Raw genomic sequence first — 19,002 nt, 5'->3', positions numbered from 1 at the left:
CCCCCCCCCCCCCCCGCAGTGGCCATTGTCACGTTTAAAACCGCTCCGACCTGATGACTTTTGAACTGTCTGAAGCTCCCCAGACGTTTCTGGGACTCACGGTGAGGGTGCGTTTTTCCCTCTGGCCCGTGGGGCAGCTCTTCCCTGACGGTTGTACTACAGCCGTGTGAATCCTGATTGGTCCAAACCCCAACGAAAGAAAGAAGAAAGAATCGTTGCAGTTTCCCTCGCAAGGACGATCCACATCACGCACAGTTATGTATCGGCGATTAATGTGTATCCGTAAATATCTCACGTAGCCGTTCGACCACGTCTTCCCTGGATGTCACGCGCCCTTTAGGTGTGTGGCCACGTCACCAGCAGCACTCGGTATGTGTATTTTCTTATGAAATTCGGCAGAGCTCCTTGCAGCGAGCCCCCTGCCCCACCCGTCACTGCGGCCTGCAGGGCGGGGCGCAGCGGGACCTGGGGCGGCTCCGTCTTGGATGCTGACGAAGCCCGGTTACTCTTCTAAGGTTCAAGTCTCACTTACGTGAGATCTTCGTGTAAGTCAGGCTCGCGGAGGTTGTTCTCTTCCGTTTACTTCCGGTAGTTCTAGAATTTTAGCTTTTACAGTTGGGTCTGTGATTGAGCTCTGTGTCAGGAGTGAGGCGAGGGAAGAAACTGGCGCATTTGCTGGCGTGGGGATACTAATGGTTGCAGTGCCGCTTGGCAGAGGGCTGTCCTTCCCCCTTGAGTCGTCCTGGCAGCTTTGTTATGGAGCGGTATTTCATCACGGACTATGACATTCGCCGAAGGGTTTGTTAAGACTTTATTTGTGGCTGAGTGCCTGATGCATATTCAAACAATTTTTTAAGTTCGTTATTTGCCAGGTATCTGTTGACCACCTACTACATGCCAGATACCGTAGTTCTAGGTGGTGGGGCCACAGCCGTGAGCTGGTCGGTCCCTGCTCTCATGGAGCTCACTTTCTATCGGCCGAGACGGACAAGAAAAAAGCAAGTAAACTATCATTTCAGATAGTGGTACCTGGCTGAGGAGGGTGTCTTCTCTTTCCCGTTTTCATTTTGGGTTCATGTTCAGATCTATAATCGACAAGAACCTGTGCTGTCACACAGGAGTCCAGTGTCCTGCTTCCCCACCAAGATCTCAGTTATCCCAGCCCCATTTAGGGAAATCTGGTTCTTTCTCCAGGGTTCCGAGGCCCTTCCTCTGTCACCAGTGTCCCAGTCCCGTGTCTGTGTGTTTGTGGGTCTGCGGATGGGCTCTCCCCTCCGGTCCCTTTTCCTGCGTTCCTCCCCTGCACCACAGCCAGGCTGCTGTCTGCTGGGTCCTGTCTTCTTCCTGGCTCTTCCCTCAGCTTTCTGTCCTGACCATCAGGGGACCGTTAGCTCTTTGTATGCAAAACTCTTAGCTTGTCAAACTTCACAGAATTTCCTTTCTAACTCTTGGGGGTGTGATTGAGATCGCGCCCACCCGTAACTCACTTTGGGGAGAACTGAGTGCTGAGTTACGGAGTCTCCCCAGCCATGAATGTGACGAGTGTCTTTATTTGTTTAGATATTTTTTAGTTTTTCATTAAACTTTGTAATTTTTCCTATAGAGTTACTTCAAGTTAAAAAACACTTTTCTCTTTTTAAAAACTGACTTCCATCCAAATATAACACGGAATCCTGGATTGGATCCTGGAACCGGAAAGGGACAGTAGTGGAAAAAGTGGTGACACTCAAAGAAAGTCTGTGGTCCACTTCACAGTGTCGTACCTGTGTCGTTATAATGGTTTTGATGAAGGTGTTATGGTTGACATTAGAAGGATCTGGTCAGGCATGTGCAGGAGCCCTTTGTAGCACCTGCATGACTTCTGTAAATCTGAAACTATTTCAAAATGAAGTTTCAAAAATCAACATATGTTGATTGGCTTATGTATTATTTAAATATGCATGCTTTCAATTACGTATAAGGTACCATAAATGAACACACCCGTGGTAGTGTTCATGGTGAACCCCCCATGGTAGTGAACACTGAGCAGGGTTCTGACTGCAGGGGTGACTAGTGTGTGCGAGGAGCCCCGGGAAAGGCTGTCTGGGAAGATACTGGGCCAGGAGTAGTGGACAAAGTTCTGGAAAACGAGCTCAAGGAAGGGCAGCAAGTGCAAAGGCCCTGAGGTAGGAACATCAGAGCCTGTAAGTCCGCCCCTGCCTCCCCAGGCCTGCAGAGAAAACTTCTGAGAGTTGAGGGGAGTGCTATTATGTTGGCAGGGGCATCGAGGGAGGAGGATCTGGCGGGTGGGGTTGTGGGCAGAGGGAGTGGGCAGAACTGGGGCAGGTAGGGGCCCGGGCAGGGCCTGGCAGCTCCCACCGGCTGGGTGGGCATGCAGACCCCCTGCTCATGCTTCTCATCACTGGCGTTCTGTGAACCTCAGTGAGTGGCCCTCTCTGGCTGTTGCTGGATTTCTGCATGCCACCCCCCGCCCCCACCGCCAAGTACAGGACCCACTCCTGAGTGGAAAGATGCCCCCACCTCGTCCTGAGCTGGGTCTGCGTCCCCCAACCCCAGGCACTGGTTTCTCACTTCTCACCTGGGAAACTCAGGCTCAGAGAAGAGTGACGGAAAAGATGGGGTAGACTCCACCCCCTGTCCCATGCTGATGCCCCTGGGGGCCAGCGTGGGAGCCTGGCTGCGGGACCCCCAGCCTCAGATACCACCCACCTTCCGCAGTCAGAGACTTTGGACCCTGAGCGTGGGGTGGAAGTGCCCCGTGCCGGTCCCCTCATCTGTAAATGTGGCTGGTGGCTCTGGAGCAGGGACCCCCTAGGCGTCACCGCCGGCAGCCCCGCCCTGGCCGAGCTAGCCTGGCCGCCCCGGCTTCTGCGCCAGGACAGCAAATGGCAAGTTGGGTTTCTGTGCCAGGAACAAGCTTCCCACGGTTTCTGCCGTGGCGCCGGCTGCCCTTCGAATTCCCAGCCAGGTGGGGCTTCCGGAAGTGTGTTTGCGCAGCAGTGGAGGCCATGCAGGGGAGGGTGGGGGGCCAGTGGTCCTTGCCACATGGCACCGTGGATGCCCCAAAGGGTGGTCCCATTCAGACAGTGAGTGGCTTCGCAGCCAGCCGGTGTGGCACGAATCCACACCGCTGCAGTGACCTCTGGTTCCCTTACCCTGGTCTAGGAGAGGCCATCCAGCCTCCCAGGGCCACCCTTCCGACTGAGGAACTAGCTCCTCCTTTGGCTTTCCCTAACCCTCTGGCCAAATGGACCCACCTACAGCTCAACTAGAGGCAAGACAAGAACGCCAGGGACCGTGGGGAGCCCATGAAACTCAGAGCCAGAAGGGTCCTAGGCAAGCCTCCCCTCCCAGGCCCACACCTGGTGTAGCAGAGCTCAGCACACAGCTGGTGCCCAATAAATGCATATTTGATCACTAGGCCTATAGCCCATGTGATGCGTTGGAGAAGCGGGTTTAGAGGCCTCCAAGTAAGGGTGCCCCCGCAGCCCTCACCCCTCCCAGGAGAGGTTTACCAGTTGTGCTTTAAGACATCAGTCCTTCCTGGGAGGGAGGAAAAGCAGCTGGTCACTCTCACTTTAGTGTGAATTAGCTTGTTCAAGGGGGGAGATGTACATTGATGCTCTGGTTGGCCAACAGGCCAAAGAGGTGGGGGAAGTTGCAGCTGCTCCCTGGATTGTGGGAGTTTGTTGCTGCCCCCACCCCCACCCCGCCAGAGGTAGCAGCAGCGCCAGGAGGCACAGAGAATCTGCTTCGTCATCTGGGCAACTATTGGAAGAGTCAGTGACTAGACTCTATGACCTGCTTTCCCTTGAAACACTGGCTTCAAGTATGCTTTACAGAATTCTGCAGATGTGCCTGAAAACTGACCCTGAGGTTTTAGTTTTCTGTTAGTCTGGATCCTTGTCAAAATGCCTGGTACAGGAGGACTCCCTGTCCCCACAGTGACATGGTGGCAAGTTGCCCTTAGCCTCTCCATCCCCCGAGACCCTGTGGTAGTTTCCAGCAGCTAAGAAGGCCCACGGTGTAGGTGTGGCCCAGCCTGACAAACATCTAGTTTTCGGCCCAGAACACTCAATCAAAGATTGTCCTATTGCCACCGATAGCTGGTGGCCTTCCAAACTTCTTCCTCTGCTCACAGGGTGGGGCGGGGGCGGGGGGGTATCACTCCCGAGTAACAGGCAAAAGCAGCATATGGCACAGATATCTGCAGGGAGGGGACTCTCTCCAGGTTCAGTACTACACGGACCTGTGCAGTATCACGTGAGTGTGGTAGCACAAGGACATGGAAAGACAGGATCAGAACATGGAGTCTCTGCATGTGGAGAGAAGGGGGCAGTACGGAGCTGGGCCTCGGTGCCAGTGTGGGGATGGGGGCCCTTCTGGAGAGGGCCAGTCGTGTCAGCGCCCACCTTCCCAAACTCACCTGAGGGGTTCTTGTGTATCTCCACCTCGCTGTCCACCTCACTGTTCGTTCCCAAGGCGTGGACTCGGCTAACCCTGGGCCGTGCTTCTGAGGGCTCATCACGGGACCAGAGGACAGAGGCAAGACCCTCAGGGGCCGGTGCCGGCGAGGCCGACGGAAGGGTGGGAGTGGGGCTGGGCAGTCACTGGCCCTCGCTCAGGGTCACAGGAGGTGGATGGCAGGCACAGGGGAGCCCTGGGGTAGGTGGACCCGTTATGGATGCGGCCAGTTCCCAGGAAGCCCGAACGGCTGCGTCGCTCCCACTGGCCATGCGGGGGCGCCCCCGCGGGCTGACCGCCCCAGGCTGAGATCCGCGCCCACCAGCCCCGCCGACGGTGCCCGTGAGGGGGGGCCGCTCCGTTCCCAGCAGCCACCGGGGGCCAGGGCCCACTGCGGTGCCAGCCGAGCTCTGAGGCTGTAATTACGCGTCTCTGTCCTATGGGCCGAGTCACGGAGGGCGTCCGGGAAGGTGTTTTGTTGTCGCCTGTGAATCAGGAGCTCATGAGAAAAGTGGTGGCTGGTGCAGCAGAGAAATTAGGGCCTTGGTGCTACGGCACACGGCCCCCAGCCGCTCTGCCCGCCGCCCTCAGCCCCTGCTGGGAGCCTCTGCAGACACCGAAGCCCCGAGCCCCCGTGCTCGTGCATTCAGCCACTCCTTCCAGCACCTTCGGAAGGCTGAGCTTGTTGGACAGAGAGCCAGAGGAGATACACGCCAGGGGCTCCCGGGCCCACGCGGGCACGCGCACACGCCATACATACACATCCTCAGCTGCAAGCACACACACACACACACACACGCACACACACACGCGCGTGCACACACACACAAAGTACACACACACATCCGCAGCTGCAAGCACACGCGCGCAAACGCACACACTCCTGCAGATGCAAGCACACACACACCTGCGCGTGCGCACACACACAAGCACACACACATCCGCAGCCTCATCCACACACGCGCACACATCCTCAGCTGCAAGCACACGTGTGTACACGCATACACCCGCGCGCGCGCACACACACGCATACACATCCGCAGCTGTAAGCGCACGCGCACACACACCCGCGCGTACGCGCACACGCGCACACACACACGCATCCGCGGTGCAAGCGCACGCGCACACACACGCCAGCACCGCGGGCGCACGTCCACACTTCCTACCAGCGCTGACCTCCGCCCGACACTCACGCAGGCCAGGCTGCCCCTGACGGCGGGGAGCGCTCCGGAACCAGCGGAGGGGGGTGGGGCGGGCCTGTCCCTCGCTGGCCGGACTCACCGGCTTTCTGTCCCCAGGGGCCACAAAGGACATGGGGAAGATGCTCGGGGGTGACGAGGAGAAGGACCCCGATGCGGCCAAGAAGGAGGAGGAGCGCCAGGAAGCCCTGCGGCAGGAGGAGGAGGAGCGCAAAGCCAAGTACGCCAAGATGGAGGCGGAACGCGAGGCCATGCGGCAGGGCATCCGAGACAAGGTGGGCGCGGGGCCTGGGGGGCTGCCCCGCACCCTCTCCTTCGCCTGGCTCCGTGGAGCACATCTCTGGATTGCACTCAGGAGCCCACATCTGCTACCCAGGCTCGCCAGGATGAGGGTTCACCTGTGGGCCCGCGTCTTTGCTGCTCTTACCAGTGGGGCTGTAAGGAGGGGGGCGCCCTGCTCTTACAGTGGGGCTGGCCATGGTTTCACCTGCCCGGCCTGATCGCTTTTCCAGCTATTGCGGGATTAGGTAGGAGCAGTGAGTCAGGACCTGCCTCCAGAGGACCCACCAGCAGCGAAGATAGGGGTGTGTTGGGGAGCAGACACCTGCTGGGGTCTGCCTGATCACCCCAAGCTGAGTGTGCCAGGTGGGGGCCTTGCCTCTGTGGCTGCAGAGCTAAATGAGACAGTGGTCGCCTGGCCAGGCATCGGTGGGGGAGCGGTGCTGGGCAGATGGGGACGATGGTGAGCCCCTCCACCCATGGGTCAGAGGCAGCTCCGGAGGGGTTCGGACGCGTTCTGTCGCTGGAGCCCCAGGTCTTCCCGGCCACACCACTCTGACCTCCGGAATTTGGCCCCCTCCCTCCTATGAGCCTTCAGCTCGGGAAAAATACCCACCTGCCCCAGGGTCCCCCAGAAATGGAAGAATGGGGGATGGGGGTGGCTGTGGCTGGGGGAGATCTGGCCCCCTTGCCGGCAGCTGTACTGAGTGGTGAGGGCAGCGTGGGTGTGGGGAGCACCTGGTCCCCTCTGCACCCAGCACCATTGAGTGACCCAGGCCCCAGGTCCTGCCCCTAAGAGAATCTGCCTGACTCTCATGTCCGCTGAGCCCTCTTCCAGGGCTGTCCAGGTAACCCTCCCCACTTCCTTCCTGCTCCTGCCCTTCAGATGGGGCTCCCCCAGATTATTCTCGCCGGGTCCCGCCCACAGACCTTCACCCCGGCACACAAATGTGCCCGCCTTGTGCGTAGACACCCTGTGGCTTTAGAAGTCTGTTGGACTCTGTGCCCTTGGCTGGAGGGAAGCTCTCTTTGGTCTGACCTAGTTTCTGGAAGTGTTTCTCTCCCCCGCCCACGCTCCACCCCACAGGGCTCCAAGCCACATGTCCCTCCTTTCCTTTCCAAGCCCAAGGGCCACTGCCGTCCACCGTAAGGTTGTCCCAGAATGGTGACCCAGGAAGAGGGCCTGTGCTTCTTGGGCGAGGGAGCGCCTGGTGTCCGGGCAGCTTGTGACACGCCGTGCCTTTGGCTGACCTGATATCAGTGCTCAGTAGGGAGGGCCCTCTGGTCAGTGTGCCCGCTGCCAAAGAGTTCTCGGGGTGCCCCCGTCAGGTCCTCATCGAGACCCTCGTAGCACTCCTGGCAGTTGTTCAGGGTACATAGGGGCATGTGGGCTGCTCAGGGCTCCTGCTGAAGAAACCTAGATAAACCCTTCATTCCTCTTTCCTCGATGTCTGGCAGTTGCCCAAGGGGGCCCCAGTTCTGGCCACAGCTGGGCAGAGAGCAAGGCTCCCCCCCCTCTCTGATCGCTGCTGAAGGTGGCCCTTGCCTCCCCCGTGCCTGAAGCCATCTGCAGCCTCAGAGAGGAGAAGGTGCAGAGGTTTCCTTCAGTACCTTTAGCGAGCTGCGGGGGGACATAGCAGCCCCCCCCTGACATCTGGAAGCAGAAGGAAGGCCCTTCTTGGAGAGCGAGGGCATTCCCCCCTCCGCCCAAGCACCAGAGGCAGAAGCCACCGCTTCTGGTGGGGCTGGCGAGGACAGAGGAGTGTACAGTGGGGTGAGTCCTCCGGCTGGGCGGAAGCGTGTCCTCCCCGGGGCCCGTGATCCTGTGCTTGTGTGTCCCCCAGCAGGAATCCGGAGCTTGTGGCTACTTGCCGACACCCACACGCTGCCCCAGTTTTCCCGCTTCATCCTTGTTAATGCTTCTGCTCCCGCGCATTCCCTAACGTGTGATCCGGAAGCTCAGACCCGGCCAACGGGCGCCCCTCTTTCCAGCCTGAGTGGGTCCTGAGCTTGGCCCATCAGGTAGACCACCAGCCCCCAAAAGCATGAGTCCAGCTTGCCCCCACCCGCTTCCCACCACCCTGAGACAGGAGGCCTCACGCTGAGCACGAGCTCCTGAGGAGCTGGTGATGGCCTGGGGGTAAGGGGCACACATTAGTCCCTTGGAAACGAATTCTTGCAGTTCCGGAGCCCAGAAGTCCCGAATCAGCATGTGGGCAGGACTGCCCTCCCTCTGGAACCTGCAGGAGAGAACCTTCCTTGCCTCTTGCAGTTCTCTTGCGGTGGCTCTGGCAGTCCTTGGTGTCCTTGGCTTGTGGCGGTGTCCACTCCAGTCTTTCTCCATTTTCATATGCCTCTCTCTGTCCTTTTCTTTCTCTTACGAGGAAACTCTTACTGGATTTAGGGCCCAGGGCGACCTCGTCTCCTTATCTTAGTTACATCTGCAAAGACCCTATTTCCAAATAAGGTCACATATTGAGGTTCCAGGTGACAAGAGTTTTGGGGGGCACCATTCAACCCACTAGAGACGGGAGACCTGGGTAAGAGCTGAGGGCAGAGACACACACAGGAGACCGGAAATGGAGGGCTCAGGGGTGGCCAGGAGTATGGGCTGAGGGCACGCCTAGGGGGGCTCCACTTAGGGCTGCCATTGGACACTCGCCTCCGCTGGCTGTCCACGAGGGGCGGGCGTTGTAGCCACATCTAGGGGGACTTGGCCAGGCATGACGGTCTGACCTCACGTCACCCGACCAGGGATCTGGGGCTGTGTGGGCCGGCCAGCCCCAGAGCAATGGGTGATCCGCCACTGCCTGCGTGCACATGTCCTGCCCGCCCCTCCCACCGCTCCTAGACCACAGGCCAGGCCGGCGGAGGACAGGGCCAGCCTCCTGGGAAGGCGAGGTGGGTGGGTAGGGTGGAGAGGCCAGGGGTGGGGCGGGGTCACTGGTACCCCATAGGGACCGACCTCCCCTCCCCCCGCTTCCCCCCTCAATGCGGCCCCCCAAGCCCTGAGCCCTGGCTTCTGCTGTCGCTCTGGCATTCTCCGTGAGGGTACCCCCCCCCCACCCCGGCACCAGGCACCCTCCTGGGTGGGATTTTGCCATCAGGGGTCTTGGTGGTGGTCTGTGGGGCCAAGGGTTCCCGACAGCCTTTCTCAGCCGCAGGCAATGTTCTCTCCGCCAATCCCGCGGTTGCGGGAGGGGTCCAGCCCTCCCAGGTACTGTGTGGCCCCGGGCTGGAGCCCGGGCTGGAGACCGCTTGCCGGTCTGACCCCCGCCCCTCCCCCGCAGTACGGCATCAAGAAGAAGGAAGAACGTGAGGCTGAGGCCCAGGCCGCCATGGAGGCCAATTCGGAGGGCAGCCTGACGAGGCCGAAGAAAGCCATCCCTCCCGGCTGTGGGGACGAGCCGGAGGAGGAGGACGAGAGCATCCTGGACACCGTCATCAAGTACCTGCCCGGGCCGCTGCAGGACATGTTCAAGAAGTAATGCCCCGGCACCAGACACAGCCCGCCTGAGCCCGGACCCCCGCCCCCGCCGCCCCCCTTGCCTACCTACCCCCTGTACATGCCCTCCTCGGAGGCCCCTGAAGGGATGTCGGGAGCAGAGTGCAGTCCCCCAATGCCAATATAAGCCATAGTCCTAGACCTACCCGCCCCATGCCCCCTCGCGCCTCGGAAGCCTGCGCTCACCTCTCGCCACCAGCCCACTCCCCTCACTGCCATTGCCACCGCCTGGGGGGGGAGGGGTGCCTGCCCCTCCCCAGGGCCCCCGTGGACCGGCCCACGTGCTCCTCTGGGTTGGACCCTCCTCCCCCAGAGCCTGGGACGTCCCTTACTGCTCCCGCCCCTTCACACCCACCCAGCAGTGCCCGAGGCCAGGGCCACCGAAAGGGCCAGCATCCCGACCGGCCGTCGGTGCGCCGTCCCTGCATTGTTGGGCGCTTGTCCCGTCCCAAACTCAGGAGCACAGCCATAGTGGGGGGAAGGCGGGCGTGCGGGCTGGGAGGGGAGCTGCGGCAGGGGTGGGGAGCCTCCCCCACCCCCGCAGTGACACCTGGGCTGCAGGGTCTGAACCCTACTGTCTGCAGGTGGCCCACCTCCACCTGCACCCCTCACATTGTCCATCTGTCTCAACCTGTCCTCCATCCCCCTTCTCGGCCCACTCCTCTGGAAGGCTTTGCTTTGGACAAATACCAGGACCCGGTTCTCTTCCAAACTAAGGGAAACCAAGCAATAAGCCTGGGGGAGCTCCGACACGGCCCCCCCCCCCCCCCCCCCCCCCCCCGCCGCCCGGCGCAGCGTGGAACAGTGCAGCCCCTCCCGCGCCCTGTGACTCCCCGCCCCTCTGCATCCGTTGGCCCAGCCCTCTCCCCTCCCTGGTTGGCACCTCCTATCTTCTTAGCGGAGGCTGCTCTGGGGTCTCGGACTCCCCTGCCCTCACCCTCTGTGCGCCTGCACCTTCCACAAGAGCGGGGAGGAGGCTCAGGCCCTCGGATGAGCGCGGCACCTGGAGACGGTCCCTGAGGCCCTCCTCCGCCAGCCAGGTGCGGGCCCCTCGAGGTGGGGACCTGCCAGGTGGCCCCACCTCGGCACAGGTGGAGTCTGTGGGGAGCCACCGCGGGCCTCCCTGACCCTCTGTCTCTTCATCCTTGTTTTCCTTTGCATCACGATATGTTGAATCTCAGGTAAATGAGGTCTTACGTGTTTGGGGAGTTCTATCGGGACAGAAGGCCCGTCGCCTCGGTGTCCGGGGGCCCCTTTCTGTCCGTGTCACACATTCATCGCGTCCACGTGTTGTGGGCCAGGGGCGCGGCCCCACGTAGCTCTTTAGAGAAGCCATAACAATAGACTGCAATACTACCTTCGGACGCCCTGCGCCCTCCGACTCCTCCCGGTCCCGTGTCTTTTTTAAATGCCTGTTTTCACACGTCAACAAGCCTGCTCCGAGCAGACAGGGCCTTGTCTCGTAGAAACCCCGCATCCCGTTCCCAGCGCATGGGGCGCCCGGAGCCGCCAAGCTTAGCGTAGACCGTGGATGTCGTCCGTCCTTCTGTCCTTGCGCCTGCCTCCTCCTGCATGTGGGGGGCCGCCGCGTGTGTTCTCTCTGGATGGAATCACAGCCAATAAACACCATAGTGAGTTCACACTGCGTGGCCCTTCTCTCCGGAGTCCTGAGGCCCTCGCGGGCGGCCGACGTGGGCAGACTGGGGGGAGGGCCCGGACCCTGTCGGATGAGCCTCGCTTGGTCCGATGTGCTGCCACATAGGAAGTCCCTTCCCCTCTTGCTGGGACGACTGCAGGGTCTCCCCACCGCCCTGACCCAGATTCACCCGTTGCCCCTAAGGCAGCCCCAGAGTAATCATCTAAAAGGCAGACCAGCGCCTCTGGGGCTCCCTGCCCCCTCCCCTTTGGGGCTCCCTGCCTCCCTCTCCCTCCCCCCTCCTTCCATGAGCCTCCCGCTTGCCCAGACCCCTTGACAGGCCTTGTCTTCCCCACAGCTATGCCAGGCCGTTGGGGGCTCAGGTCCCCACTGTGCCAGCCATACTTTAGGCCAGCCCCCCCCCCCCCCCCAAACTCCTGCACAGCCCTGCGGGTCCTGCCTCTAGTCTGTCCTTTGGTGACATGTCTCCTCCCCGTGTCCTCAGGGAGGCCTCTGTGCCCTGCTGGAGCTCTGGGTCCCACCCTCACCCCCTAGGGGAGCCTGCCCATCTGGGCTGGTGCTTGTGGAACTGCCAGCTCTCTGGCCTGGTCGTGGGCCCCCACGACGTCCTTCCTACACCCAAAGCCCACCCAAGGTGCCATGATTACTTGTATCCTCAGAGAGGACTGTTTGACCTCCACTCTGAGGGCCTCGTGATTTTCCTTATACTGCTGGCCAGGAGTGCTTTTGGCCCAGTCTTGCAGGTAGAAGGGCCACGCTCCTCCCCCTCTTGCCCCCTGCACCCTCCCCAAGCTGTGCCCCCAAGGCTGCTCGCTCTAGAGCCACTGCTCCTCTGCCTCGGCTTCAGAGGCTGGGTGGGGTAGGGGGGGTCTGGGAGGACCTGCCTCTGGGGAACGTCTGGCCTTCAGCCCCAAGTACCACCCAGGGTGCCTTGTGCCTCCTGAGGCTCCTGAGGGAGCCACTGTCCACCCTCCCTCCTTGGACCCAAAACACTGACAGAAGGTTTTGCAGCCCACTCTGTCTTTGGGCTCTGCATGCCACCCCCAGCGTGGCCAGTCTTAGAAGGGCACCCAGGGGCACCTGGGGGGCTCCGTCGGTTAGGTGTCCAACTCTTGATTTCGGCTCAGGTTCGATCTCGCGGTTCAGGAGTTTGAACCCGGGGTCGGGCTCTGTGCTGACAGTGCGGAGCCTGCTTGGGATTCTCTCTCTCTGCCCCTCCCCTGCTCTCTCTCTCAATACATAAATAGACATTAAAAAAAAAAAAAAAAAAAGGAGGGTCACCGAAAACGGCATCAACCATTCAGCCTCCACTCCCCTCCCCACCTCTCCAGCCTGGCATGGGCTAGGTTCAGTCCTGAGCAGCAACGTGGATTTGCCAGGTGACCCGGCACACCTTCCCTCTGAACGCTGGCCAGCCCTTCCGCAGTGACTGGTGGGTCAGACCCCTCAGATGAGAGTGTCTGAGGACTCCAGGTAAAGGTATTTGTCCGCTTGATTTTTACTGAGCCCTGCGATGTGCCGAGCAGGGTGTTACGCACCAGGGATAACTGAGATCCCTCCTCCTGGAACTCATTTTTCCAGTGGCAGGAGAGAGATGATAAAAAAGTAAATCAAGTGATTTCTTCTGCGGAAGAAACTGAGTGGGATAAGGGGGCAGACAGGATGGTGAGGATCAATATTTCACCTCTGAGGAGGTGCAGAGAGACCCCAAGGAGAGGAAGAGGGAGCCCTGGGGGACTTCCATGGGAGAGCACTCCAGACAGAGGAACAGCCATGCCCAGGACCCTGAGGCAGGAGCTGCCCCGGGCCCTTCCGGCCGTGACTGTGACTCGGCTGACCACGGCCTTGCTCAAGATGCTTGTTTTAGGTCCACACTGCCTGTCAGCAGAGTCTCCCCTTTCTGCATGTTAAGTCTTTAGACGAAGCAGAGCACACGGTGATACCTGGCGCCCTCCAGAGCCGCCCTCCCACTCTGCAGGGAGGCAGATCCTGCCAGATCCTGGCAGGGTGACCTCCTGCCCCTGGTCCCTACCAGCAGCCAGCCCCAGGCGGGTTGGGTTTCCTGTCTCCTGTCCTCTCGAGTCCTGCACTATAGGAGCTATTGGCACCCACGTAAGTACATGGCGGTCAGGACAAAAGTGTAGAGGTCTGGCAGTAAGGACGCTTTGGTCCAGCCGCGCTAATCCGCAGCTAGACAAGCCCTGCTGTCCAGTCACAGCCAGCGCGGCTCAGGGAGCCCGGTCCCGGCCACCTGTCCACACAATGTGGAACCGTCTCCACCTGTCTCAGCAGGTTCCCTCAGGCCTGAAGGGCGGGGTCCTGTCGCGGTGGAGCGGGGGTCCCAGGGGCGGGTGGGGGATCGGCGCTGGGCTAGGGGCGGGATTGCACTGGGGGCTGGGGGCCGAGCTGGCGCCGCCCAGGACCCCGGCCGAGGGCCACTCGAGGCCGCGCCAAGACGACGCATCCGGGAGGCACAGCCCGGCGGCCCGTGCAGCGTAGCCTCCGCCGCCCGCAGTCCCCTCCGGTCTCTGTTCCCGCCCACCTGACCGGCCTGAGCCAATAAACGTGTGCTCGGTAGTCCGCCACTGTTGGCTCCTAGAGTGTCACGTGGCGGGAGACTGGCCAATCAGAGCCGGGGAGGCACCAGTGTGCGGCTCCCGGCGATCGGGGGACAGCCCGGCGCGGGGTCCCCCCACTGTTCTCCCGAGGCCCGTGCGAGCCTTCCCCCAGTGTTCCCCGAGTCCTCCGCAGGCCGCAAGGGGCGCACGGCTGGGAGGCGGCCGCGGGTCCTGGGCGGGAGCAGCCGCCGGGAGGCCGGCACCGGAGAGGGGACACGTCCGGGCTGCCACGTGTGGCTCATCCTCGGACGCGACAGCACAGTCTCTGCCCTTCGCCCAGGGGCCGAAGCCAGCCCGGGTGGGGTCGTCCTTCCTGCTGCCCCCAGACCAGTGGCCAAGGCCGCCGCCTGTGGCGGGGCGAGGAGGCCCGGGAGGCCCTAGCTGGCCAAGCAGAGGTCCGTGCGGGTCTGAGGGCAGGGCCTGGGGCAAGGGGTGCAGGTGGCAGTGACCGAGGCTGGCCGCCGGGTCCACGCTGCAGCCCGAGGCGCAGCAGGTCGTTAGCGGGCACACAGGGTCCTGCGCGGTTCACACTGGAAGGTGAGGCAGGCAGCGTCCTCCTGCTGCTGGTCCCGCGTCCCCGCTTCGGGGCCCTGCCCAGGGCTGAGCCCCAGCCCCCAGGTGCCAGTGGTGCCCAAGGTGATTTCTCTCAGCCCGAGGACAAGGCGTGCGAGTTGAGGGTTAGTTGATTTTTGCAAAACAAAACACTTATTTCTTGCACCCTTGAGTGAGTCCATGGGATTTATCCTGCATAGGGACAAAAAAGGACTTTGTGGGGAGGGAGGTGAGTGGTGTGGCCTGGCTAGGGAAAGGCCTGGACGGTGGGTGTCTCCCTCTCTCTCTGCTCCTCCCCTGTTCATGCTCTGTCTCTCTCGGCTTCAAAAATAAATAAGCATTTTAAAAAGTAAAAAAAACCAAAAAAACAAAAAAAAAACACAAACCTTTGGTGCAGTGGCAAAGAGAGGAGGGCCTTGTGCTCTGTGTCCACTTGGCCAAAAATCTGAATGCTCTCCAAGGAGGTCTAGACTCCAGGGCCCATCAGTCAGAACTCAGCCTCTGGTTACACGTTTCCACTAGGCCCTGACCTTGGGGCTCAAGCAGAGGGGGACACCCCATCACACCTAGCCCCCTCTCTCACCCACCCAGGAATGGGCCTGGCTGGAACTTCCCGGCCAAGACGGATGATTGACACTGGGCACGGGTTCTCTCTCCTGTTAATTCTTCCTACACAGAGCAGAAATAAATAGACAATCAAAATTCACCCACCAGGAGACATTCACCTATGACTGGGGCAATAAATACACACGATGGGCCTGGAGGCAGGAAATGCTAAATAAACACAAGGGTGAGACATGTCAAAGGCACAGACACAGCACCAACTGGCCGAGCTCTCGGTGACCAAAGGTGCGACACTGAACAACACAGGCAGTGTTGGGTTACAACTCAAGTATGGAATAAATACCCATTAGTCCACACTGATACGAATGAATGAATAAACAAAGTGGGGAGAAGAGAGAAATCCGCCATGCAGGATTCTAAATAGTTTACGTAGACATGGCCTTCAAGGAGATGGAGTAACCCCCTCACTGTAAGTCCTGCACAGTGACTTCCTTCCAAAGAACACAGTGTGAAAAAGGGGTGAAAAGACTAGCTTATAGGGAGAAACCTGATAAAGCCACCACCTCCAGGAGGTCAAGGTCAACATCTCAGTGATAGGTCCTGTTGATAGTGTGTGCCCTTGATAGGATGGGATGAGAAGGGCACTTCAGCTCTGTGGTCTTCCTCTCCCAAACCTGTTACCCTAATCGAACCGTGAGAAAAACCTCAGACTAACCCCAGTTGAGGGATGTTCTACACAATAACTGACCACCAGCACTCCTTAAAAGTGTCAAGGCCAGATAACACAAGGAATGTGGGCGAAAATACCACAGTCAAGAAGAGCCCATGGAGACACGACACCTAAAAAATGCAATATCCTCACTGAGGTCTTGGAACAGAAAAAGGACACCAAGGAAACCTAAGGACACCTGAATAAAGAATGGGCTTTACTTAATAAAAATGTGTCAAAGTTGGTTCATTCTCTGTGGCAAATGTACCGTACTTATGGAGGATGTTAATAGGAGGGAAAATGAGGTGCGGGGATATGGGAACACTCTGCATTATCTTCACAGCATTTTTTAAATGTTTTTTTTTTTTTTTAATTTTTATTTTTGAGACAGAGAGGGACACAGCATGAGCAGGGGAGGGGCAGAGAGAGAGGGAGACACAGAATCCGAAGCAGCCTCCAGGCTCTGAGCTGTCAGCACAGAGCCCGACGTGGGGCTCAAAATCACGGACTGCGAGATGGTGACCTGAGCCAAAGTCAGACGCTTAACTGACTGAGCCACCCAGGCACCCCATTCACAGCATTTTTTAAAATCTAAAACTGTTCCAAAAAGTTTACTTAAAAAATTCATCTGGAAAAGGCAGAATTCAATTCAAACACCATTAAGACCAGCAGCTGATGAAAGACCTAGAGCAGAAGGAAGCACAGGTTCACCCCCTAACCTCGGCAGCTTCGTTGCAGAGCGGCAAAGCCACATGGGGGATGGACAGTCCTGGGCTTCCCGAATGCTCTCCCGGCCTCCTCACAGGCGAGGTGGGAGCCGCTGCATGGAGGCAGGTTACGTGAAGAGAAGAGCGGGCAGGTTCCTAACGGGAAGGAGAGGTCCGAAACGGTTTCCTCCTGGGGATGTCGCCAAGTGCCTGCCTTGCTGCCCCAGTCCTGCTTGGTTGGGGGAAACCTGGCCAGGCTGCCTGACACCACCTCAGCTGAGCACGGACAAGGCTGGCTGCCCAGCCCCTGCCAAAGTCTCAGGCCGAGAGGCCTGCAGGGTCAGCAAAAGCCCCATGGCGCCCCAAGGCAGAAGAAAAAGCAAGTCGTTCTCAGAAATGGTGGGGAGAGTGTAAAACCTCAGCATGCTGTATCTAAGCTGAAAATCGATTCTGGGTAGGACTGTACAAGCAGAAGAAAGTGGAAAGAACCAGCAAGGCAATCAGGCACATCGCAGAGAAACAAGCAAACAAGCGAATACTGACTGCAAACGTGGACCAAGACCTTAACCCAGCAGGAAAAACCTCAAGAAAGAACATAGCGAGAACATGAACTCAATAAAATTCAAAGTTCTGAGGGAAAGAGCCTGTGGCTCGAGATCTGATTTGAGAATAAAGCACTTAACACATCTCTTCTGAAAATCAGAAAAAGATACAGAGGATTTAATGCAATTAGCTAAATCTGTACTCAACTGAAAAATGCATATTCTTTTTTTAAAAAAATGTTTATTTGGGGGGGGGGGGGGGACAGAGGATCCGAGGCGGGCTCTGCATTGACAGCGTAGAGCCCAATGCAGGGCTCGAACTCATGAACTGTGAGATCATGATCTGAGCCAAAGTCGGATGCTTAACCAACTGAGCCCCCCAGGCACCCGTGTATATTCTTTTAAAGTTCACATGAATATTTACAAAAATTACTGCTGATTAGGCCATAAGCTTGTCCCAACAAAATTCATGGGGTTGTCACAAGACAGAACATGTGGTCTAGCCTCAGGGCAACTAATCCGAAGATCAACAACAAAGATAATTAGAAACACCCATATGCTTGGAAGTTAAACTTGTAAATTATTTTAGGCCAGAGAAGACACTGAAATGGACTGTTGTGTGTTTAGTTCGTCATTAGTGACCACTGAGAGAATACGCATGCGGAGCTCACAACCTAGTAGAGGAACAAAGGAGTGGAGAAACGTGCTTAATCTAATAGGGGACAGGAATGGAGGGGGGAAAGGAAGTGAAGAGACGGACCAGGACAGTGGAGCACTAAGTGCCCATAAGTCCCCTTATCTAAGATGCCAGGATGGCCGTCTGCGTCCCGGGACCCGGATTGTTGGCTGCCGGTCACCGCCCAGCTGCCGGCGTCTGCTGCTCTTTCCCACAAGGCGGCTCCCCTCGTGACACAGCCAGAGGCCCCAGGGAGCAGGCACCCCGGGTCTGGCGAGAGGGGTGAGCCACCCCGGCTCCTTCCACCCTGGAACAAAGAAGGGGAACAATTCCAAGATGGGCACCATCGCGCACCCCGAGCTCCCCCACGGGAATGAACGTCATGAAGCTCAAGAGACCACGTCTTTTGTGTCCGTTACCTTCTCACCCAAACCCACTAGAAACACCCTGTAGCGGAACAAGTTGGGTGGTCACTCGTCACACACGACGGGGACGTCTCGGTGAGAAAGGACTTCTGGGATGTGGCACTGGCTGGTTTGCGGGGAGGGCTCGGGGAAGATACGCCAGGGATCTGCATACACCTCATCTGGGGGGGAGAGGCCTGGAGCCAGGCAAGTTCTGTGATTGGTGAAGTACAGGCGTCAGTCCCGCTGGCCGGGACAGGGGTGCTGGGTCGTCGCTGTGGCTCAGACAACGTTTATATGTTGTCTGTGTTCAGCGTGATTACAAAGTGCTCCTGGTCCTGTCTTTGTCCACCAGTGTGGCCTTGCCTGGCCCTACGGTCCTGTGAAATTGTGTCTGTGCAGTGGGGACCCCAGGGCCTTCCCGGGGGTGGTGGGCCAGCCCCTGGAAGTCACAGCTGCACTTCTCTTTCTCACTCTCTGCCTTCCCTCCCTGACCCATGTCCTCACTTCCCACCTGCTGGTCCCTGTACCTCTAGGTGAAGGACTGAGACACTTTGGGGTGGCCTCTAGGGGGAATACAAATGACGACAGTCCACACCAAGAGTGGATCCAGGAAGCGGGTCCCCTGGATGGGGTTGGAAATGATTATTTGCTGCCCCTGGTGAGAGGGGACATCACTCCCCGGCACGCGGTAGCACCCAGTTGCCACAGCCATCACTGGCAATGCACCAGGCTCCAAGGCCACAACAGCCCGGTGGTGTGTGCGCCCTGGTGCGGCTACACAGTGACGCATGGCACCAGTCCGCCACCATTAATTGTCCTCTTATTGATGAACCTTGAGTCGTCATCCGGTTCAGTCATGAAAATAAGCCACTACGCAGTCTTCCTATGAACATTTCTCTCGGGTAACGACCTATGGGTGGCACTGCCGGGTCACGAGTAGCTGTATTCCTAACCGGAAGAAATTGTGAAACGGTTTTCCGAAGTGGTTGTGCCAGTGATATTTGGAGAAGAAGCGACCTATTCTCGTCAGGCCTGGCTGTTAATCTCGGTCTCCGTCCATTCAGCCTGCTTGAATCAAAATCCCACGGCCTGGGGCTTAAACAACAAACGTGTCTTTCTCACG

The 19,002-nt window shown here is 58.8% G+C and overlaps 1 protein-coding gene across 1 annotated transcript in view; it reads left to right on the top strand.

Annotated features, from left to right (window-relative positions):
• Nucleotides 1-11,087, top strand: part of CPLX1 (complexin 1) — a 35,422-nt gene extending 24,335 nt beyond the window's left edge. Inside the window, exons 3-4 of the mRNA XM_049630121.1 lie at nt 5,763-5,938; nt 9,233-11,087. Of these exons, the coding sequence (XP_049486078.1) occupies nt 5,763-5,938; nt 9,233-9,430 (374 nt within the window). The 3' untranslated portion in view covers nt 9,431-11,087. The remainder of the gene's footprint in view (nt 1-5,762; nt 5,939-9,232) is intronic.
• Nucleotides 11,088-19,002: the final 7,915 nt, after the last annotated feature.

Source organism: Panthera uncia, chromosome B1 (genome assembly GCF_023721935.1).
Source record: "Panthera uncia isolate 11264 chromosome B1, Puncia_PCG_1.0, whole genome shotgun sequence".
NCBI lineage: Eukaryota > Metazoa > Chordata > Mammalia > Carnivora > Felidae > Panthera > Panthera uncia.
The sequence above is the reverse complement of the archived record's forward strand: the minus strand, read 5'-3'. Positions and strand labels throughout refer to the sequence as shown.